Here is a 24,992-nt window from a genome sequence, read left to right as displayed (position 1 = left end):
ACAGGGAGAGCATCGATGTATACAGGTAATACATGTATAATGACAGGGAGGGCATCGATGTATACAGGTAATACATGTATAATCTTGAGGAGTTATTTGCTTCCTTGCCAGATATTATTGGAACTTTGTTCTCAATGAAATTTTCTTTTAGATACCTATTTTATAAACATAAATTTACTTAAATTTTCTCCATCTAATTCCTTAAATTTGGAAAAAATGATGATATGTAAAATATCTGGATATTGAGTGTTATGATAAATAGTTCTGTTAAACCAAAAACACACAGAAAAACAGGTATTCTGAGGGCAAGCAATATCTATATTTTTACAGGTCCACAATCCATGGCCGTGGCTTATTCTGTAAGAGAAATATTGATGCAGGGGAGATGATTATAGAATATGCAGGGGAGGTAATTAGGAACTCCATGACAGATATACGTGAAAAATACTACGAGAGCAAGGTAGATTTTTATTTTCATATGACTGATAATCTTTTTATATGCCCGTCTCTGAAAGAGTCAAACAGTTTTCATCTGACCTTCACCAAACTTGGTGACAATGTTTATGGGCATATCTCGGCCAAGTACGATAACTACCCAAATCGCCTCAGGCACTCTTGGATTATGCCCCTTGAATTAGGCCAGGATCAATGACGCATATTTTGTGACAGTCTGGCACTCTCGTTTGTTTGTTACCCAAGCTCTGCATATTCCTCAAATGTAGCTGGGTGAATGTTCTATGGAATCAGCATATTGGAAGACACGGAAATCATCAGTACCTAGTACAGTCAAACTTTGTTTGCTCGAACTCGGTTAATTTGTACACCACCCTTCGCTTCAACTAATCAAGTCCTGGTAAAATCCTTGTATAATGTATTCTGTTCAAGAGCTCAAACTACTGTTATCTCAAACAAATTTTGTTGATCCCGTCCAGTTAGAGTGAACAAAGTTTGAGTGTATGCTTTTATACAAAATAGGTCATCTATTAGGGATACAAAGTACACTTTGTATGAACTACCAGTACTTGGAAAACCTAGTGTCTTTCCTACCTAGGTAGTGTACAGGCAGAGACTTGTTCTTTGATATATGATTGATATAGCTGGTCTTTTGGTCCCATGCTTAGATAGTGAGTTACAACTTATTCTGTCCAAGTTACTTCATGGTAAAATGTCATTATATTCTTTCTTCACTGTTATAGTGTTTAAATGTCAAATTCTTTGTTCACTGTTATAGTGTTTAAATGTCAAATTCTTTGTTCACTGTTTACAGTGTTTAAATGTCATATTCTTTCTTCACTGTTTACAGTGTTTAAAATGTCATATTCTTTCTTCACTATTTACAGTGTTTAAATATCATATTCTTTTGTTCACTGTTGATAATGTCTGACCTTGTACCATGTAAATATAATCTTTAGACAATATTATTTTGTCAAAACTGTGAAATCTATGAAAAGCATTTTTAGCCCACCATCATCAGATGGTGGGCTATTCAAATCACTCTGCATCCGTGGTCCGACGTCCGTCTGTCCGTCCTTCAGTTAACAATTTCTCGTTATCGCATCTCCTCAGAAACTACCAGGGAGATTTTGACCAAACCTTGTCAGAATGATGTATTGGTACTCTAGTTATGTTCCCCTGAAAATCAGACTGGTTCAACAATTTTTTAGTGAGTTATGGCCCTTTGTTTATTTCTATAATTTACATAGATTTATATAGGGAAAAACTTTGAAAATCTTCTTGTCCAAAACCACAGAGCCTAGGGCTTTGATATTTGGTATGAAGAATCATCTAGTGGTCCTCTACCAAGATGATTCAAATTATTTCCCTGGGGTCTAATATGGCCCTGCCCCGGGGGTCACATGGTTTATATAGACTTATATAGGGAAAAACTTTGAAAAACCTCTTGTTCAAAACCATAGGGCCTAGAGCTTTGATATTTTGTATGTGACATCATCTAGTGGTCTTCTACTAAGATTTTTCAAATTATCCTCCTAGGGTCAAATATGGCCCCGCCCCGGGGGTCACATGGTTTACATAGACTTATATAGGGAAAAACTTTGAATATCTTCTTGCCCAAACCACAAAACCTAGGGCTTTGATATTTGTTATGTAGCATCATCTAGTGGTTCTCTACCAAGTTTGTTCAAATTATCCCCCTAGGGTCAAATATGGCCCTGCCCTGGGGGTCACATGGTTCATATAGACTTATATAGGGAAAAGCTTTTAAAATCTTCTTGTCAGTAACCTACAACATTCAAATTTGGATCACATGTGTGGTTTTGAGTGGCAAGATGAACCTTGACATGAGTTGACCTTGGTATTGACCTAGTGACCTACTTTCACATTTCTGTAGCTACAGCCTTCAAATTTGGACCACATGCATAGTTTTGAGCACTGAAAAAAGCTTTGACCTAGAGACCTACTTTCACATTTCTCAAGCTACAGCCTTCAGATTTGGACCACATGCATAGTTTTGTGTACCGAAACAAACTTTGACCTTTACATTGACCTAGTGACCTACTTTCACATTTCTCAAGCTACAGCCTTCAAATTTGGACCACTTGCATAGTTTTGTGTACCGAAACAAAGTTTGACCTTGATTTTGACCTAGTGACCTACTTTCACATTTCTCAAGCTACAGCCTTCAAATTTGGACCACATGCATAGTTTTGTGTACCGAAACAAACTTTGACCTTTACATTGACCTAGTGACCTACTTTCACATGTTTGAAGGTACAGGCTTTAAATTTGGACCAAATGCATAGTTCTGTGTTCCGAAATAAAATTTGACCTTGATTTTGACCTAGTGACCTACTTTCACATTTCTCGAGCTACAGCCTTCAAATTTGGACCACTTGCATAGTTTTGTGTACCGAAATGAACTTTGACCTTAAGATTGACCTAGTGACCTACTTTAACATTTCTGTAGCTACAGGCTTTAAATTTAGATCACATGAATATGATTGTATACCGAAACAAACTTTGACCTTGACAATGACCTAGTGACCTACTTTCACATTTTTGAAGGTACAGGCTTCAAATTTGGACCACATGCATAGATTTGTGTTCTGAAGTGAAATTTGACCTAGTGACCTACTTTTACTTTTCTCAAGCTACAGCCTTCAAATTTGGACCACTTGCATAGTTTTGTGTACCGAAATAAACTTTGACCTTAAGATTGACCAAGTGACCTACTTTCAGATTTCCCAAACTACAGTCTTCAAACTTAATGCACATGCATAGTTTTGTGTACAAAGAACTTTGTCCTTGAAATTGATCTAGTGACCTACTTTCACATTTCTCAAGCTACAGCTTTCGAATTTAGACCACATGCACAGTGTTGTGTACGGAAATGAAATTTGACCTTGAGCTAGTCAGTAAGTCTTGAAATTTGGAACATACAAAAATGGCACATTGGTGGGCGCCAAGATCACTCTGATCTCTTGTTACAATATCTGTTCTGTATGTACAGGGTATAGGATGTTACATGTTCCGTATAGATGACACAGATGTTGTTGATGCTACAATGAAAGGCAGTGCTGCCAGATTTATCAATCATTCATGTGATGTAAGCAAATTAACTTTATTAACCTGACAACTTTATGCAGTAACTTTTATTTTATAAAGAGAAGTAAATTGTCATGATTCATATATTAAACAGTTCAGAGATCAAGGTAGTTCTGCATGTTTATAAATATAAAGTAATGGTGTAACATCATTTTTCCAGATAACTTAGAAAAAAGCCAAGACCTTGCATACAAAATATAAAACCATTATTGGCAATCCGTATGTGAATTCATAAAAAGCAGAAATGTCACTTGTGATCTAAGGATAACATATAATGATAAAAATGTGAGAAAAAAAAATCCAATTAATATTTTAAAATCGACTTGAAAATTTCAGGATATCTTTAATCATGCATAGTTATCTCAAAAACAGGCACACAGATTATTCATTTAAAGTTTAATTAAAATCTACTTTGTAGTAAATTTTCTGTTTACAAAAATGTTATTTAATGTTGTGATTTTCCTGTTGACTTCCATTATAGAACTAGAGGTCCAAATATTTTAAACCAGTATAGCCAAAAAGTCATGGCCCCATCTTACTTATATGCCAAATTTTCTTAATATATCCTGAGGTTTTCTCAAATTCTGCATAGTGGAAAGTTTTTTGTTCCAGATGCACAGGACTACATTGAACAGTTTTCATTTACAAAATAATTGGCATTGTAAGTTGATCTTATTCCTTCCAACATGGCACATTATTGTTTATACCACTTTCTGCATTTTTTTTTCAGCCCAATTGTTACTCGAAGGTGATAACTGGAAACAACAGGAAGCATATTGTCATTTTTGCAATGAGAAAGTAAGCAACTACTTTTTCTTCGCTTGTTCATGCAATTTGAAGAAGTTAAAATATCAATGTTCTAAATTTTGACTCGACAGAAGCTTACATACCAGTAATACTTGTACTAGTAAATATCAAGATGTACTGTAGATCTGGGTATAGTTAAGACTGTTTTATTTGTATTAACTTTTGCAATAATAGTGAAATACAAATTAAGAACTTGTAATTAATAAATGCATTTTTAGTCCCCTACCGGTAACTAGGAATGCTGTCTGTTTGACGGCAAATCTGGATCCTGCAATTACTACTTATTCTTGTAGGTCAAGTAATAATTGTTTTTGCTCTGTAACTTTTACATGCATTGATGTAGTTGTACACACAAACATTTCCCATGACGAGACAGTGTCAGTTCATGATCTATGCTTGTTGGTTAAAGGTCAAGGTCACTGTTTCAAGGTCAAGTGAAAATTTGTTTCTGCCCCACAACTTACAGTTGCATTGCAGGATTATTTTTATTACTATACAGAAATGTTTCCCATGATTAGACTATTTGTCGTGCATATGACCCATGATTGTTGGTCAAAGGTCATCATTGAAGGTCAAGTAAAAATTCGTTTCTGCTACATTCTTTATGTGCATTGATTGATTATCTTAATTCTGCACACAAATGTTCCCCATGCTGAGACAATGTGTTGTGAACATGATCTATGCTTGTAGATCAAGATCACTATTGAAATTTCATTATAAATAGTTCTTGTTTCTTAGCTCCTAAATGCCTTGAAGCATTGCTAGTCTTAACACTGTTGCCAACAACCACAAGGGACAAACACTAACAAAGTTTAGGGGACTTCTGTATTGCCACTGCAATACTTGATCACTTGTTTCTAGTAGCATGTAAAACTACAAAGTGCCAGTTCTTAAGTGTGAACAGGTCTCATGCCCATCATATTGCATAATACAAGTGACTTAAAAAAAATTGCAATACAGGTGACTTAAAATTTTTTACAGATCTTCTGTATTTTCGAAGTTGTTGAAAAATAATTATGGCCATTTGGTGTAAGCACTGTTGATTTTTAGCTCGACTATTCGAAGAATAGTCTAGCTATTCTACTCACCCTGGCGTCGGCGTCGGCGTCACACCTTGGTTAAGTTTTTGCATGCAAGTACATACAGCTATCATTTAAAGGCATATAGCTTTGAAACTTATTTATTCTTTTTCTAGGTCAATTACCAACCTCACTGGGTCAAGTTTCATAACTCTAACATGTATTTTGAGCAAATTATGCCCCCTTTTGGACTTAGAAAATTCTGGTTAAAATTTTGCATGCAAGTTACTATCTCCAAAACTAATGAAGATATTGAATTGAAACTTCACATGTGTCTTCGGGGTTATAAAACTAGTTGATAGCACCAAGTCCCATAACTCTGACCTTCATTTTGGCCAAATTATGCCCCCTTTTGTACTTAGAAAAGTTTGGTTAAAGTTTTGCGTGCAAGTACATACAGCTATTACTAAAAGGCATATAGATTTGAAACTTATTTTTAGCTCACCTGTCACAAAGTGACAAGGTGAGCTTTTGTGATCACGCGGTGTCCGTCGTCCGTCCGTGCGTCCGTAAAATTTTGCTTGTGACCACTCTAGAGGTCACATTTTTCATGGGATCTTTATGAAAGTTGGTCAGAATGTTCACCTTGATGATATCTAGGTCAAGTTCGAAACTGGGTCACGTGCCTTCAAAAACTAGGTCAGTAGGTCTAAAAATAGAAAAACCTTGTGACCTCTCTAGAGGCCATAATTTTCAATGGATCTTCATGAAAATTGGTCAGAATGTTCATGTTGATGATATCTAGGTCAAGTTCGAAACTGGGTCACGTCCGGTCAAAAACTAGGTCAGTAGGTCTAAAAATAGAAAAACCTTGTGACCTCTCTAGAGGCCATATATTTCACAAGATCCTCATGAAAGTTGGTCAGAACGTTCACCTTGATGATATCTAGGTCAGTTTCGAAACTTGGTCACGTGCCATTAAAAACTAGGTCAGTAGGTCAAATAATAGAAAAACCTTGTGACCTCTCTAAAGGCCATATTTTTCATGGGATCTGTATGAAAGTTGGTCTGAATGTTCATCTTGATGATATCTAGGTCAAGTTCGAAACTGGGTCACTTGCCGTCAAAAACTAGGTCAGTAGGTCTAAAAATAGAAAAACCTTGTGACCTTTCTAGAGGCCATATATTTCACAAGATCTTCATGAAAATTGGTCAGAACCTTCACCTTGATATCTAGGTCAAGTTCGAAACTGGATCACGTGCCATCAAAAACTAGGTCAGTAGGTCAAATAATAGAAAAACCTTGTGACCTCTCTAGAGTCCATATATTTCACAAGATCTTCATAAAAGTTGGTCAGAACGTTCATCTTGATGATATCTAGGTCAAATTCGAAACTGGGTCACGTGCCTTCAAAAACTAGGTCAGTAGGTCAACTAATAGAAAAACTTTTTGACCTCTCTAAAGGCAATATTTTTCATGGGATCTGCATGAAAGTTGGTCTGAATGTTCATCTTGATGATATCTAGGTCAAGATCGAAACTGGGTCACGTGCGGTCAAAAACTAGGTCAGTAGGTCTAAAAATAGAAAAACCTTGTGACCTTTCTAGAGGCCATATATTTCATAAGATCTTCATGAAAATTGTTCAGAACGTTCACCTTGATGATATCTAGGTCAAGTTCGAAACTGGGTCACGTGCCATCAAAAACTAGGTCAGTAGGTCAAATAATAGAAAAACTTTGTGACCTCTCTAAAGGCCATATTTTTCATGGGATCTGTATGAAAGTTGGTCTGAATGTTCATCTTGATGATATCTAGGTCAAGTTCCAAAATGGGTCACGTGCGGTCAAAAACTAGGTCATTAGGTCTAAAAATAGAAAAACCTTGTGACTTCTTTTGAGGCCATATATTTCATGAAATCTTCACGAAAATTTGTCAGAATGTTCACCTTGATGATATCTAAGTTAAGTTCGAAAGTGGGTCACGTGCCGTCAAAAACTAGGTCAGTAGGTCAAATAATAGAAAAACCTTGTGACCTCTCTAGAGGCCAAATTTTCCATGGGATCTGTATGAAAGTTGGTCTGAATGTTCATCTTGATGATATCTAGGTCAAGTTTGAAAGTGGGTCACGTGCCATCAAAAACTAGGTCAGTAGGTCAGATAATAGAAAAACCTTGTGACCTCTCTAAAGGCCATATTTTTCAATGGATCTTCATGAACGTTGGTCTGAATGTTCATCTTGATGATATCTAGGTCAAGTTCGAAACAGTATCATGTGCGGTCAAAAACTAGGTCAGTAGGTCTAAAAATAGAAAAACCTTGTGACCTTTCTAGAGGCCATACTTGTGAATGGATCTCCATAAAAATTGGTCAGAATGTTCACCTTGATGATATCTAGGTCAAGTTCGAAAGTGGGTCACGTGCCATCAAAAAAGAAGGTCAGTAGGTCAAATAATGAAAAAACGTTGTGACCTCTCTAGAGGCCATATTTTTCATGGCATCTGTATGAAAGTTGGTCTGAATGTTTATCTTGATGATATCTAGGTCAAGTTTGAAACTGGGTCAACTGCGATCAAAAACTAGGTCAGTAGGTCTTGAAATAGGAAAACATTTTGACCTCTAGAGGCCATACCCTTGAATGGATCTTCATGAAAATTGGTCAGAATGTTCACTTTGATGATATCTAGGTCAAGTTTGAAACTGGGTCACGTGCCTTAAAAAACTAGGTCAATAGGTCAAATAATAGAAAAACCTTGTGACCTCTCTAGAGACCATATTTTTCAATGGATCTTCATGAAAATTGGTCAGAATTTTTATCTTGATAATATCTAGGTAAAGTTCAAAACTGGGTCACATGAGCTCAAAAACTAGGTCACTATGTCAAATAATAGAAAAAACGATGTCATACTCAAAACTTGATCATGTGGGAAGAGGTGAGCGATTCAGGACCATCATGGTCCTCTTGTTTCTTTTTCTAGATCAATTACCTACCTCACTGGGTCAAGTCCCATAACTCTGACATGTATTTTGGCCAAATTATGCCCCCTTTTGGACTTAGAAAATTCTGGTTAAAGTTTTGCATGCAAGTACATACAGCTATTACTAAAAGGCATATTGATTTGAAACTTATTTTTTCTTTTTCTAGATCAATTACCTACCTCACTGGGTCAAGTCCCATAACTCTGACATGTTTTTTGAGCAAATTATGCCCCCTTTTGGACTTAGAAAATCCTGGTTAAAGTTTTGCGTGCAAGTACATACAGCTATTACTAAAAGGCATATTGATTTGAAACTTATTTTTTCTTTTTCTAGATCAATTACCTACCTCACTGGGTCAAGTCCCATAACTCTGACATGTATTTTGGGCAAATTATGCCCCCTTTTGGACTTAGAAAATCCTGGTTAAAGTTTTACATGCAAATTACTATCTCCAAAACTAATGCAGATATTAAATTGAAACTTCACATGTGTCTTCGGGGTTATAAAACTAGTTGATAGAATCAAGTCCCATAACTCTGACATGTATTTTGGGCAAATTATGCCCCTTTTTGGACTTAGAAAATCCTGGTTAAAGTTTTGCGTGCAAGTACATACAGCTATTACCAAAAGGCATATAGCTTTGAAACTTATTTATTCTTTTTCTAGGTCAGTTACCAACCTCACTGGGTCAAGTTCCATAACTCTTAACAATTATTTTGAGCAAATTATGCCCCCTTTTGGACTTAGAAAATTCTGGTTAAAGTTTTACATGCAAGTTACTATCTCCAAAACTAATGCAGATATGGAATTGAAACTTAACATGTTTCTTCGGGGTTATTAAACTAGTTGATAGCATCAAGTCCCATAACTCTGATATGCATTTTGGTCAAATTATGTCCCGTTTCGAACTTAAAACTCTTTTGATATTTAACATTTTGGGTAATAATTTCCTGCTTCTGTGACAATATTTCGAATAGTCGAGCTTGGCTGTCTTACGGACAGCTCTTGTTAGGACTTCCATCCACTTCTAGCGTGCATGTTCAATTGTATCTTGTTGCCATGATTGTGTTACATGACTTTTTTTTTTCAGTAACTACCTTTTGGTGCAGGAACAAATGCTTGGTCATGTTATGAAGTGACAGCTGTAAAGTAATTAATAATACAAAATGTTATGCTGTTTACCTGGCTACAAGGTCCTCAACATAACATACTGATTCTTGGTAGAAAACCTTAACTTTGTATATAAATGTTTTTCACTGTACATGTATTTCAGGATTTTACGAGGGGAGGAGTTAACGTACGACTACAAATTTCCTATTGAAGAAATAAAGATACCATGTACATGTGGAGCTAAACGTTGTAGAAGATACCTGAATTAGACTGTGAATTTATCCGCAACCCAGCCTAGAGACTTTACTCCAAAAGGAAAATTAATTGACATAGATTGACGAGCGAGGGGAAATAACAACAGCGGAAACAGTCCATATTGTGCGTTGTCAATGAATAACCAGTGGATCAGTATTCCTGCTAGTATTCAGTATAGGGCAGGGAGTAAAATTTTTATAATGTAAGGGGAAGTAAGGACAAAACAGATAGAGTTGTTTTTACATTAAAAATTTTATTTATTATCTTGGATGTTAGAGGAAAATGCTATTGAAAATATGAAGAATCTCCACTTTGTTACCAAATTGCATGATGGGAAAAAAATGTTGCATCTTCAAACCTCACACTTGTTTGATGTCAACATCATACTTAATATGACACTGCTAGAGTAAAGCATGGAAAAGCAGTTTTTAATCCCCCGCCGTAGCGGAGGGATTATAGGAATGGTCTGCATCCGTCCGTCCTTCCGGGCTAACAAATTGGTACTTGAGTGTCTAGCAGGTTAGGGTTTGGACTCTTTGTTTATATGACAGTCACTTTAAAAAGTGTCCAAAAGTGGGTTTATGTGACTAATTTTTGGGTTTATGTGGCTAAAATTTAACACAGAAAAGTCACTTTAAGTATCATACCGTGAGTACGTCCGTCCTTCCGTCCGTAACAAAATCGTGTCCGGTCCATATCTCCTAAACCCCTTGAAGGATTTTCATGAAACTTGGGTCAAATGATCACCTTATCAAGACGATGTGCAGAACCCATGAGTCAGCCTTGTCAGTTCAAGGTCAAGGTCGCAACTCAAGGTCAAAGGTTTGAGCCTGCCATTTTGTGTCCGCTCTATATCTCCTAAACCCCTTGAAGGAATTTTATAAAACTTGGGTCAAATGATCACCTCATCAAGACGATGTGCAGAACCCATGAGTCAGCCATGCCAGCTCATGGTCAAGGTCACAACTCCAGGTCAAAGGTTTGAGCCTTCCTTTTTGTGTCCGCTCTATATCTCTTAAACCCCTTGAAGGAATTTTATAAAACTTGGGTCAAATGATCACCTCATCAAGACGATGTGCAGAACCCATGAGTCAGTCATGCCGGCTCAAGGTCAAGGTCACAACTTAGGGTCAAAGGTTTGAGCCTTCCATTTTGTGTCCGCTCTATATTTCCTAAACCCCTTGAAGGATTTTCATCAAACTTGGGTCAAATGATCACCTCATCAAGGCGATGTGCAGAACGTATGAGTCAGTCATGTCGGCTCAAGGTCAGGGTCACAACTGAAGGTCAAAGGTTTGAGCCTTCCATTTCGTGTCCGCTCTATATCTCCTAAACCCCTTGAAGGAATTTTATAAAACTTGGGTCACATGATTACCTCATCAGAATGATATGCAGAAATTATGAGTCAACCATGCCAGCTCAAGGTCAAGGTCACAACTAAGGGTCGAAGGTTTGAGCCTTCCATTTGGTGTCCACTCTGCATCTCCTAAACCTCTTGAAGGATTTTCATCAAACTTGGGTCAAATGATCACCTCATCAAGAACTCATGAGTCAGCCATGTCAACTCAAGGTCAAGGTCACAACTGAAGGTCAAAGGTTTCAGCTCTGTATCTCCTAAACCCCTTGAAGGATTTTCATGAAACTTTGGTCAAATGATCACCTCATCAAGACGTTGTGCAGAATTCATGTCAGTTCAAGGTCAAGGTCACAGCTAAAATCAAAGGTTTACCCTTCCACTATCCATAGCAGTGGCGGGGGATTTAGCTGTCTTTCAGACTGCCTTGTATAATTTGAGCCCTACCTTGGGGAAAATGAATGTTAGAAGTAATGTCCTTGTTTTGAACTACTCTTTGTAGAAAACAGTAAGGAGTGATTAAACTATACTTTAGTCCTTTGTTTGCTTGCCGTGCTCTGCTGCCAGTTTGAATCTACACTTAGGGTGTTGAATTTTTCCATGTAAGGCAGTCATCCAGCCACCTTACAGATCAGTGGTTGTACGGAGGTCTCTGCCCGTGCCTAAGATATTGATGGGCACATGGGTGGTTCTTCCTCCACCTTCAAAGCTAGAAAAAAATCACGGTATGACCTAAAACTGTTTTAGAGTGAGTTAAGCCCAACAAAACAAATTGATTCTTTGTAGAAATACCATATCTATGAATTTGTTACATATATGCAAGTGTTTTTGTATAGCAGTTGTTGATCTAATGGTGATGTATGTTTTGTACATATTAATAAAAATGCTGCTTGTTTCATGTAACATTTTTATCCGAAAAAGGATTTTTGATTAAATGATTTACATGTAATTGTTCACTATATTTTTCAGTCTTTCAGAGATGTATAAATGGCAAGATGTCTTACCAAATAATTTTTAATTTGCTGTTGTAAAAATAAATGAATGCTTCAAGAATGCTAAGTTTCTTTTATATTGTTACAGAAAGTTTTTGTAGTAGAACTTGTAATAATGAGAGGTTGCATGGCTGTCAAATTTAGGTATGACACATACATAGTTAAAGTTTCTGCCCTAGAATTTGCATAGCATTGTAGTAGGAGTAAAGGCATGCTTTTGCTGTTCACTAAACGTTAATTCTTGGTTTTGATGTTCACTGCCCTCCAAAATGTTCTTTTTTTTTACAGACAGGCAATTTCATTATGAAATAAGTTACCTCAACAGGTGAATCTTTCCCTTCATGATTGTGTTCTGAAAAAAGCAGTTACAGTAGCATTGTGTGTTCAAAAAAAAAAAATGGGATGCCTTATAAAGACATACCTAGGTGAACTGAAGAGTCAAAATTGCTAAATTAAATGTTAAAGTTATCAGTGAAACACTGCATATAGTGGCTTTATTTCCACAATGCTGTCACTAGCTCTTTGATAGTTTTTGGAAACAATGTTTAAAGATTTCAGTGTCATTGACTTTAAACTACTTATAGCCTTTTTGAACTAAAATTTAGCCAGTCTATGTTAGTTCTACTAGGCCACACATTCACCATCGTCAAGAGTTATAGAGACAATCATACCTAATGACATTAAAATCTCAATTTTACCAAAAATTGACTTGGGACATTGTGGAAATATAGTGAAAAAATTTAATTATTTTGTTAAACTTGCTTGTTAAAGACAGCATTTTATGTTCAGATTTTTAGATAGTATAGTAAATGTTATATTTTGTGTCAGTTTCATGTACAGAGACTGGTCTTGGGCATTTTCCATTTATTGCATTTATCTGGTATAGTACCTTCAAGGTGATAAATACCATTCAAGATTTTATTTCCGTTGAGCGTGTTCTGTATATCTTTCAAATCCATTTATGTTTATTAATGCAACATTTTTCATTGAATTTATAGCATTAAGAAGGGATAGTACCTTTATAAAGGGTCACTGTGGGTGCTGTGTATTTACCACCAGTGTGTGTTCTCTATTTATTTAGTTGTCTCATATTTTATCAAATTTTCTGTTTTAAATCTGTACACACAGTTATGTTTCTTTTGCAGTAATAATTAGATATCCTCTTTTTCCACATCATGTTAGTTTTAGCTCGACTGAACAATAGGTAGAGCTATAATTAGACTCGCCCATGCGTCGGCGACCCAGTTTGGTTAAGTTTTAGCATGTAACCACTCTTTAACCACTAGTAATGGATTGATTTGCACAGGTTCCATAGCTCTGCTTTCTTACAAAATTATGCCCTTTTTTTTTTAACTTTTAAAGTAATTCAGTTGGCAAGGCTGTTTTAATAGTCGAGTGTTACTGCCCTCCAACAGCTCTTGTTAGGTTACAAATTTCTTTGAAAACAACAAATGTTCGAAAGAGGTGTGGCAGTAATCAAAAACACTTAATTATCTATAAGTAGTACTTTTTTTTTCCAGAAAATAGTTCTTTCAGCATGTGTATAAAGTCCACAACTAGCAACTTGCCAGAAATTAGGGGCAAGATTTAAACTATATTATTATGTCTCCCACCACACAGTGGTGTGGGAGACATATTGATTTACTCCAGTCTGTGTGTGTGTCTCTGTCTGTCTGTCTGTCACAAAGCTTGTCCGCACTCTTAAGTGGAACATTTCTCATCCGATTTTCACCAAACTTAAACAGAATGTGTTTGACCATAAGACATCGGCCAAGTTCGATATCTAGCCAAATTGGTCGAGGCATATTGGAGTTATGGCCCTTGAATTACCGAAAATCAGCCTTTTTGCTCTTGTCCGCACTCTTAAGTTGAACATTTCTCATCTGATCTTCACTAAACTTGAACACAATGTGTTTGACCATGAGACCTTGGCCAAGTTCGATACCTAGCCAAATTGGACCAGGCATATTGGAGTTATTGCCCTTGAATTACCGAAAATCGGCCTTTTTGCTCTTGTCCACACTCTAAGTTGAACATTTCTCATCTGATCTTCACTAAACTTGAACAAAATGTGTTTAACCATGAGACCTTGGCCAAGTTCGATAACTAGCAAAATCGGTCTAGGCATTTTGGAGTTACGGCCCTTGAATTACCGAAAAATAAGCCTTTTTACTCTTGTCTGCACTTTAAGTCAAACATTTCTCATCCGATATTCACCAAACATGAACAAAATGTGTTTGACCATGAGACCTTGGCCAAGTTCGATAACTAGCCAAATCGGTCCAATCATTTTAGAGTTACAGCCCTTGAATTACCGAAATAATCGGCCTTTTTACTCTAGTCGGCTCTCTAAGTCGAACATTTCTCATCCGATCTTCACCAAACTTGAACAAAATGTGTTTGACCATAAAACCTCAGGCAAGTTCGATAACTAGCCAAATCTGCCCAGGCACTTTTGAATTATGGCCCATGAATTACTGATTGGATCCTCTCGTCCAGACCATCTAATTGGATCCAATCATCTAAACCATCTAGAGAAACTAGACATTTTTCATAGGGGCAGTTGTTGGAGACATGCGCTTTTCTCAAAAGCATCTCTAGTATTATCATTGTGTAGCTGTACATTTTAATATTGCAATGACTAAATAAGGTTGTGAGTTAAGATATTAATTTGTTCTTTTTTTTATGAAGTTTTGAGTAGCAGAATGGTTATAAATTGCCTGCAGTCATGCTCAACTCTAAATTTTGATGTTACACTTTACCTGGCTAAATTTCTACAATGAACTTGTCCATAGTACCATTGTTAAAAGTGTTGCTTACCAAAAAAGATAGTGACAAAATGGCGAACAGTGCAGATCATGATCAGACTGCACAGATGTGCAGGCTGATCTTGGTCTGCACTGGTCACAAAGGCAGAATCACTTGTCGTCAGCTGTCTAAGGGTTAAAGTAAAGTCTTAAGTTGAACAGAATTAGTGTCTACAGATTTTCTGTAAATGGTGCACGTTCTTTTTTTAGCTCGACTTTTCAAAAATGTAGAGCTATTGCACTCGCCCCGGCGTTGGTTAAAGTTTTTGATAAAGTCAAATATCTCTGTTACTATGAAAGCTATTGATTTGAAACTTAAAATAGATATTTACTATCAAAGTCTACACCAGGAGAAACAATCCCCATAACTCTGATTTGAATTTTGACAGAATTATGCCCCTCTTTAACTTAGAATTTTTGGTTAAAGTTTTTTATAAAGTCAAATATCTCTGTTACTGTCAAAGCTATTGACTTGAAACTTAAACTACTTATTTACCATCAAAGTCTACACCAGGAGAAACAATCCCCATAACTGTGATTTGAATTTTATTGTAACAGAATTATGCCCCTTTTTAACTTAGAATTTAAAAAAAACAAAATTTGATAAAGTCAGATATCTCTGTTACTATTAAAGCTTTTGACTTGAAACTCAAAATAGTTATTTTCTAACAAAGTCTACACCAGGAGACACAATTCCCATAACTCTGATATTAATTTTGACAGAATTATGTCCCTTTTTAACTTGGAATTTTTTTTACTGGCAAAGCTCTAATTCAGAGTCAAGCACTGAGAAAAGTCGAGTGCGCTGTCTTACGGACAGCTCTTGTTATTAAGCATAAAAATTTGACAGCAGTGGATGAGAGCATAAAGAATTATTCTGCAGTGGATGAGAGCATAAAAATTATTCTACAGTGGACGAGAGCATAAAAATTTAGACTGCATTTGGATGTAAAAGTGACCTTATTTTTGTGTTTATTATGCAAATGTTGTAAATAATAGTTAATAAGAAAATGAAATCTTGAAAGTTGTGAGAGGTGCATCTATATCCCATATTATCTCATAATGCTGTACAAACTGTAAATATTTTACATAAATTTGAAATAGAACATGTGAAAGGCAGCTGTTAGATTATGATTTAGATGTTAGAAATATGTTGTTAGAATTTAAAAAATATTGACTGCTCTGAGTATGGTGCAGTTGAACTGTTGTTTATGTTATGTCTGTACAAACTTCATGCTTGCACATTTTCTTTTTTTTTTCATGTACATGTTTGAAAGGGGTAAAATTTGAGATTGAAATATTTTGTTGGTTATCTTTGGTCTGTTGTTGGTTAAAGAATAGAAAACATGTTTTTGGTAACCAGTGTACATTTTGCTTTAATGAAATCCTTCAGCGATATTGTTTAGTAGAATTGTATAGTGAGATTCAGAATAACTGTTCCAGCAATGGTCATAGACATATTCAGAAGTAAGCAATATTATTGGGACATAGGGTGAATACGTATTCACAGTCTACATAAATTTGGATCGTAAACTTTATGTTCAGGAAGTGCACATATATTTTTGTAGTACTTACAAAAAATGATAACTGACCATTTTTACAGTAGACAATTAACTTTGCTGGACTGGCCATTTTGAACCTGATTATACTTATCACAAATTGGTCTGTGTTTTATGGTTGTTGTTAAATAGATACAAGGGTAGTTTGTCACACATGCTGATAGAAATTTTGCAAACGTTGGTTCAGTTTTTTTCTTGGCAGGGTGCATGTTGATTTATTTTTCTCTATTAATGAAATACTGTGTAGCGTTGTGTATTAAATATGTGTACATTTCACTGTAAATATTTGATTAGTATGTCATCCTTCTCTAACACGTGTGATTCTCATTAGATTAATAAAATATTTATTTATGCAGAACTGCTTTTTCTTGTTTAATTTTACTCGGAGTAGCGTTTGATGGGGCACATGACCTACTTGAGCGTAAGTCTGGTTTCACATGCAAAGTTGGTATAACTAACTTGACCAAGACTTGATCAATATATCCTGTTACCAATGTGTATGCTGCATTTTAAATTCTTTCATGCATGATGCCAATGGTGCATGAGTTAGCATGTTGGACTACAATGCCAGCCATCAGAGTTTGATTCCTGGCTGTGTCTTGATATCCAGACTAGTGTTCAGTGTTTGGTGATTTACCAGTATTCATACTGTTTCCAGCAGTATCTGCATACTGTATGCTTGGGGAAGTGACTAGACACCTGCCGTGGGCTCTGCTTGAAATAAGGTGTTGCATCCTTTCCAGGTGGGGACTTCTCAAATCCCACCATTTTTCCAGGTGGAAATTTACAAACCCCACATTTTTCCAGGTGGGGGACTTATCAACTCCCCACATTAAACAAGAAACTTTACCTTTGACGAGCTATGGACCGAACTAGAAGATAAACCAAGACGTACAGGAGGGCATTACATTGAACTTGAACAACAATGTAATAAGAACCAACAAAAAACTGCCATATTGCACTTTATTTGATCAGGAAACCCTGCACAATTAAATAATCTCCAACATTTAACAACATTATGGCTGAACCAGAACTGCATAATTGATACATAGATGCCCAAACTTGTGTTACTTTTTCATAAACTGGTTCATTTTCAAATTGGAAAGCATTACGATTAAGGTAGTGGACTAATAATGACATTAACCTTTACCCTGCTAAACTCCTAAAATGGAATGGTCCATCATTCAATTTGGTCAGTACTATTTCTTATTCGAAGGGGTGTTCAATGAAAATTTACTGACTGAAAAGCAAACAATGCAGACCATGATCAGATTGCACGGATGTGCAGGCTGATTTTGGTCTGCACTTGTCGCAAAGGCAGAATCACCTGCTGCCAGCAGGCTAAAGGTTAAGTAAATTACATATCTGCACTCTGTGTTCTTTTTTCAGGAAGTGATGCATGTGTCCAGCTATATTTATATCTGAAGAATGCCGAATTGCGTTAACAAGGATAAGTAATATTCTAACACGACCTGCAAATAACCTATATACACATAGGAGAAAATGAATCAACGGTTATTTTGCAATAACCCATGCGCGTGCAAAGTAGTGTCATCATCCTCTATGTATTGAATGATCCAGGTGCATAGCAAGAAGTGTAGTTCAGTGTCGTAAAAAGTAGTTACCATTTTTTCTAACACTGTTGATACTAGTATGTCGTGTTAGAATCGAAATAACATGTTCCCAAGTGTGATTTATTGTAGAATAACCAGAGTTTTTCGTTCTTATGCGAAACAATATATCACGAATTGTTTCACATAAGAACTCAAAACACGGCTTATTGTACGATGAACCATGCTTGGAAACTTACTTCTTAAATACCGAAATTGCGGAGTGTCATTATTGATCCACTACCTTAAGAAAGCTGCAGTGGCACACTAGTCTAATTTCTAAAAATAAGGGCAAATATCCAATGTGACCAGCTGTAGAACACAGCCCTACAGCAGTGTATGTATGAAATTCTAATAATAGGAAAACGAACAGCAGATTCAGATAATAAATTCCAATTCATTAAAATGATAACCTTGCCAGAATCAGTCTTTCAAACCATAGGCACCAGACAAGGAAGAAAATGTTGAACCATGGTTTCCAGCAGAAAATGTTCTTTTCTACAACACTTTGGGAAACAAGAGGACCATGATGGTCCTGAATCGCTCACCTATCCCCACATGACCCAGTGTTCAACTGAGTATGACGTCGTTATTTCTATTATTTGACATAGTGACCTAGTTTTTGAGCACATGTGACCTAGATATCATCAAGATAAAAAATTCTGACCAATTTTCATGAAGATCCATTGAAAAATATGGCCTCTAGAGAGGTCACAAGGTTTTTCTATTATTTGACCTAATGACCTAGTTTTTGAAGGCACGTGACCCACTTTTAAACTTGACCTAGATATCATCAAGGTGAACATTCTCACCAATTTTCATGAAGATCTTTTGAAAAATATGGCCTCTAGAGAGGTCACAAGGTTATTCTATTTTTCGACCTACTGACCTAGTTTTTGACCGCACGTGACCCAGTTTCGAACTTGACCTAGATATCATCAAGATGAACATTCTGACCAATATTCATGAAGATCTCATGAAAAATATGGCCTCTAGAGAGGTCACAAGGTTTTTCTATTTTTAGATCTACTGACCTAGTTTTTAACCCCACGTAACCCAGTTACGAACTTGACCTAGATATCTTCAAGGTAAACATTCTGACCAATTTTCATGAAGATCCATTGAAAAATATCGCCTCTAGAGAGGTCACAAGGTTTTCCTATTTTTAGACCTACTGACCTAGTTTTTGACCGCACGTGACCCAGTTTCGAACTTGACCTAGATATCATCAAGGTGAACATTCTGACCAATTTTCATGAAGATCCATTGAGAAATATGGCCTCTAGAGAGGTCACAAGGTTTTTCTATTTTTAGATCTACTGACCTAGTTTTTGACCCCACATGACCCAGTTTCGAACTTGACCTAGATATCATCAAGGTGAACATTCTGACCAATATTCATGAAGATCTCATGAAAAATATGGCCTCTAGAGAGGTCACAAGGTTTTTCTATTTTTAGATCTACTGACCTAGTTTTAAACCCCACGTGACCCAGTTTCGAACTTGACCTAGATATCATCAAGATGAACATTCTGACCAATTTTCATGAAGAGATCCATTGAGAAATATGGCCTCTAGAGAGGTCACAAGGTTTTTCTATTTTTAGACCTAATGACCTAGTTTTTGACCCCACGTGACCCAGTTTCGAACTTGACCTAGATATCATCAAGGTGAACATTCTGACCAATTTTCATGAAGATCCATTGAGAAATATGGCCTCTAGAGAGGTCACAAGGTTTTTCTATTTTTAGATCTACTGACCTAGTTTTTGACCCCACATGACCCAGTTTCGAACTTGACCTAGATATCATCAAGGTGAACATTCTGACCAATATTCATGAAGATCTCATGAAAAATATGGCCTCTAGAGAGGTCACAAGGTTTTTCTATTTTTAGATCTACTGACCTAGTTTTAAACCCCACGTGACCCAGTTTCGAACTTGACCTAGATATCACCAAGATGAACATTCTGACCAATTTTCATGAAGATCCATTGAGAAATATGGCCTCTAGAGAGGTCACAAGGTTTTTCTATTTTTAGACCTAATGACCTAGTTTTTGACCCCACGTGACCCAGTTTCGAACTTGACCTAGATATCATCAAGGTAAACATTCTGACCAATATTCATGAAGATCTCGTGAAAAATATGGCCTCTAGAGAGGTCACAAGGTTTTTCTATTTTTAGACCTACTGACCTAGTTTTTGACCCCACGTGACCCAGTTTCGAACTTGACCTAGATATCATCAAGGTGAACATTCTGACCAATTTTCATGAAGATCTTGTGAAATATATGGCCTCTAGAGAGGTCACAAGGTTTTTCTATTTTTAGACCTACTGACCTAGTTTTTGATGGCACATGACCTAGTTTCGAACTTGACCTAGATATCATCAAGATGAACATTCTGACCAACTTTCATAAAGATCCCATGAAAAATGTGACCTCTAGAGTGGTCACAAGCAAAAGTTTACGGACGCACGGACGGACGACGGACACCGCGCGATCACAAAAGCTCACCTTGTCACTTTGTGACAGGTGAGCTAAAAAACGGAGAAGTGTCTCTGCGAAATGAAACAGTGAGAAAATGGGACTCCCGCTAGATGCAAGGTAAACTACCAATTGTTCAATGTGCTTAGTACCCAGTTATTGAACTGTGTGTTTTAGGTTTGAAAATTAATGCATTCTTGAAACTGGCAGTTTGTTACAAAGTATACCTAGGGCTACGGTATAACCTGTGCATTTTCATTTTCTTTCTGGTCTGGTCCCAGTTACAAAGTTCAATATTTATTTTGTCTGTGACATAGTAATTTCTGTATGACTTATGCTAGAAATATACATAAGTCTGGAAATACAAAGTATAAGGTGCTAATTTTACTGTTAAAAACGTAGAGGACTGGCTAAAAAATTCTATGAGGAAATATCAACAACTATATAATTAATACATGTTGTACCAATCTTAAAATATCAAAATTAAGGTGGGAACTCTATATAAAGAAATTGTAAGCAGATATCCTTCTGATCAACCCTCTTAATTAATGTAATACAAGAGGACCATGATGGTCCTGAATCGCTCACCTATCTCCACATGACCCAGTGTTCAACTGAGTATGACATCGTTATTTCTATTATTTGACATAGTGACCTAGTTTTTGAGCACATGTGACCTAGATATCATCAAGATAAAAAATTCTGACCAATTTTCATAAAGATCCATTGAAAAACATGGCCTCTAGAGAGGTCACAAGGTTTTTCTATTATTTGACCTAATGACCTAGTTTTTGAAGGCACGTGACCCACTTTTAAACTTGTCCTAGATATCATCAAGGTGAACACTCTCACCAATTTTCATGAAGATCTCGTGAAAAATATGGCCTCTAGAGAGGTCACAAAGTTTTTATATTTTTCGACCTACTGCCCTAGTTTTTGACCGCACATGACCCAGTTATGAACCTGACCTAGATATCATCAAGCTGAACATTCTCGCCAATTTTCATGAAGATCCATTGAGAAATATGGCCTCTAGAGAGGTCACAAAGTTTTTTCTATTTTTAGACCTACTGACCTAGTTTTTTGACCCCACGTGACCCAGTTTTGAATCTGACTTAGATATCATCAAGATGAACATTCTGACCAATATTCATGAAGATCTCATGAAAAATATGGCCTCTAGAGAGGTCACAAGGTTTTTCTATTTTTAGATCTACTGACCTAGTTTTTAACCCCACGTGACCCAGTTTCGAACTTGACCTAGATATCTTCAAGGTAAACATTCTGACCTATTTTCGTGAAGATCCATTGAAAAATATCGCCTCTAGAGAGGTCACAAGGTTTTCCTATTTTTAGACCTACTGACCTAGTTTTTGACCGCACATGACCCAGTTTCGAACTCGACCTAGATATCATCAAGGTGAACATTCTGACAATTTTCATGAAGATCCATTGAGAAATATGGCCACTAGAGAGGTCACAAGGTTTTTCTATTTTTAGATCTACTGACCTAGTTTTTGACCCCACATGACCCAGTTTCGAACTTGACCTAGATCATCAAGGTGAACATTCTGACAATATTCATGAAGATCTCATAAAAAATATGGCCTCTAGAGAGGTCACAAGGGTTTTTCTATTTTTAGATCTACTGACCTAGTTTTTAACCCCACATGACCATTTCGAACTGACCTAGATATCATCAAGTGAACATTCTGACCAATTTTCATGAAGATGCATTGAGAAATATGGCCTCTAAGAGGTCACAAGGTTTTTCTATTTTTAGACCTAATGACCTAGTTTTTAACCTACGTGACCCAGTTTCGAACTTGACCTAGATATCATCAAGATAAACATTCTGACCAACACTCATGAAGATCTCATGAAAAATATGGCCTCTAGAGAGGTCACAAGGTTTTTCTATTTTTAGACCTACTGACCTAGTTTTTGACCCCACGTGACCCATTTTCGAACTTGACCTAGATATCATCAAGGTGAACATTCTGACCAATTTTCATGAAGATCTTGTGAAATATATGGCCTCTAGAGAGGTCACAAGGTTTTCTATTTTTAGACCTACTGACCTAGTTTTGATGGCACGTGACCCAGTTTCGAACTTGACCTAGATATCATCAAGATGAACTTTTCTGACCAACTTTCATAAAGATCCATGAAAAATGTGACCTCTAGAGTGGTCACAAGCAAAAGTTTACGGACGCACGGACGCACGGACGCACTGACGCACGGACGACGGACGACGGACACCGCGCGATCACAAAAGCTCACCTTGTCACTTTGTGACAGGTGAGCTAAAAAACAGATAACTTTTAATAACATGGCAAAGGGAATTAACGTTCAAACTGGACTACAATCCTACACAAGTTTACTTTCATCCTTCTGTCAGATGACTGGTTAAACATAAGCAATATAAAAGCATTTTACTTCCACATTGTGTAAATGCTATTTACTGGCAGGTGGATGAATCCTAAGTTGAAAAGTACTAAATTATTACAAAATCAGAATGAAGGAGTGTCATACTTAAAATAGCTGTAACAGAGATAATGTATACATAAATATATAGAATAAATTAGTATTTACTTCAATAATGTACAACTTTACATTATAATACACATATACAATGCATACTGACTTTCTGCTCAAGACTTCTAACTACTCTGGCTTTAACTTCACACAGTAATGTTTATACATTTCACATCTTCACAATGTCATGGTGGTCAAAATGGATAAATAATCTGAAAAGTGGCAAGATGGATGTTGATAAAATAAAGCCCCAATGTTTACGCTAGCAATAATATGTACATTTCACCAACAAAATATAAATGTAATTATACCCTCAAATAAAATTTCATAAATCTGGAAGAAGCTCACCTTTCTATTTTACTTCAAGCTATTTTTACATCCACTGTACAGAAAATTCGTAACAATCTGTGTTAAATTACGCACTGTAAAACACTGACCACGCAAGCTCTTAAGTGGATGAGCAAAATACTAGTTATCCAGGAATCAAAGAATGTACAGAACATATAAGGAAAATGGCTGAGGAAGCCGTCAATCCTTGATTGAGTGGTATTTCACTATATACTGACTACATCACCAGATAATTACTGTGAAGTTGTGCGTCTTAGGAGTTTGTTTTGAATTTCACTTAGCCAGACCAGTGATATGGGCCCTAACTCGGTCAAAATTTTGTGTGACAAGCCTAAATATTTGTGTCGCATATATCTTAAGGCATTTGACCTGAAGTCATTAAACTTTACACAAATGTTAAAAAGCACCTAGGTTAATTTGGAAATTACCATCCTATCCCCTACCTCTTTACTTTTTTTTACTCCTTCAGTTTTTTTTCTTCCATCCCGTCTTTCTTGAAGATGTTTTGTAGTATCCTTAAACCACACCCTTTCCCCCCCAGACTTATATCCCAAATCTAACATGAAAGTTTCCCTGTCTTGCATTGTCTGCAAGTAACATATGACCATACAGCCACAGTAAATTATGGCACGAGTCTCCTACGGACACACAACTTAGTTTTTCCATGTAAAAGAAATTTACGACATAAGAAAAAAAATTGTTCCTGACTTTTTGGCTAAAAGGTACATATTAAAAGTAAAAGCGGTGTAATTATCAAAACAGCATAATTTTCATTGTATCACACTTTCATGCACACCAAACAACAACAAAACAACTTGTACAAAACATCATCAGCTTTCCAAAGCATCCAACACTTTCATTATTTGTTGTTTCACAATCTTGGTAGCTTCCCCAGCTGTAGGAATAACACAGCGGTCCCGGTTAGTAATTTTTATTCCAGTGTCTTCATTAGAACCATAGGAAAATGTAATCAAGTCCGGATGACGCTTCTTAGACGTAATTTTAACTATTGTTCCCAGTGCACGCCGGCTCTGTATGTAAGCCATTCCTTTCTTCTTCGGTATTTCACGTAAAATATATAAATGGGAGTCTGTGACAAGAATAAAACTGAAACAGACCAAGTATAGAAGTTATCAATAAATCTACTGAAACAAAACAAAAAAAGATCAGTAATTTAAATTAAAATGTAATAAATAAAAGTTGAATAGCTTTACACTTAACCCATCACAAATAGATCTAAGATGGAAGAGTATTAGCATGCAATTTTTATTAAATGAAATCTTTCATCAATATACTCTTTTTGTCAAAATTTTGGGAGAAAATATCAATTGAAGTGACACAGAGATAAAGTAAGTTTAGTTTACGGTCTCTGCATTTTTTTTCACCTTTGACAATTACCAGTAGTACAAAATGTGTGATCAAAACTGATATTCTCCCAGACTATGTTCACTTTATTCTATATTCCACTGTAAATTTGTCAATAAATAGAACCTCATATAAATACAAATGAACACAAAATGTGTAACCAGCCCAGCAGCTCTGTCGACAGAGCATCAGAACAGTA

General features: G+C 36.3%; 2 protein-coding genes across 2 annotated transcripts in view; one reads left to right on the top strand and one right to left on the bottom strand.

Annotated features, from left to right (window-relative positions):
• The window catches only part of LOC123560926 (uncharacterized), a 70,359-nt gene extending 53,556 nt beyond the window's left edge, over positions 1 to 16,803 (top strand). Inside the window, exons 30-33 of the mRNA XM_053552355.1 lie at positions 331 to 460; positions 3,470 to 3,565; positions 4,295 to 4,362; positions 9,642 to 16,803. Of these exons, the coding sequence (XP_053408330.1) occupies positions 331 to 460; positions 3,470 to 3,565; positions 4,295 to 4,362; positions 9,642 to 9,747 (400 nt within the window). The 3' untranslated portion in view covers positions 9,748 to 16,803. The remainder of the gene's footprint in view (positions 1 to 330; positions 461 to 3,469; positions 3,566 to 4,294; positions 4,363 to 9,641) is intronic.
• A 6,312-nt stretch (positions 16,804 to 23,115) lies between these two features.
• LOC123559757 (TBC1 domain family member 23-like) overlaps positions 23,116 to 24,992 on the bottom strand; it is a 36,836-nt gene continuing 34,959 nt past the window's right edge. The window contains exon 15 of the mRNA XM_045351829.2: positions 23,116 to 24,535. Coding sequence (XP_045207764.1) covers positions 24,259 to 24,535 — 277 coding nt within the window. The 3' untranslated portion in view covers positions 23,116 to 24,258. The remainder of the gene's footprint in view (positions 24,536 to 24,992) is intronic.

The sequence above is a fragment of the Mercenaria mercenaria genome, chromosome 10 (genome assembly GCF_021730395.1).
Source record: "Mercenaria mercenaria strain notata chromosome 10, MADL_Memer_1, whole genome shotgun sequence".
Lineage (NCBI taxonomy): Eukaryota > Metazoa > Mollusca > Bivalvia > Venerida > Veneridae > Mercenaria > Mercenaria mercenaria.
Note: the sequence above shows the minus strand (reverse complement) of the source record. Positions and strands in the feature narration are given on the sequence as shown.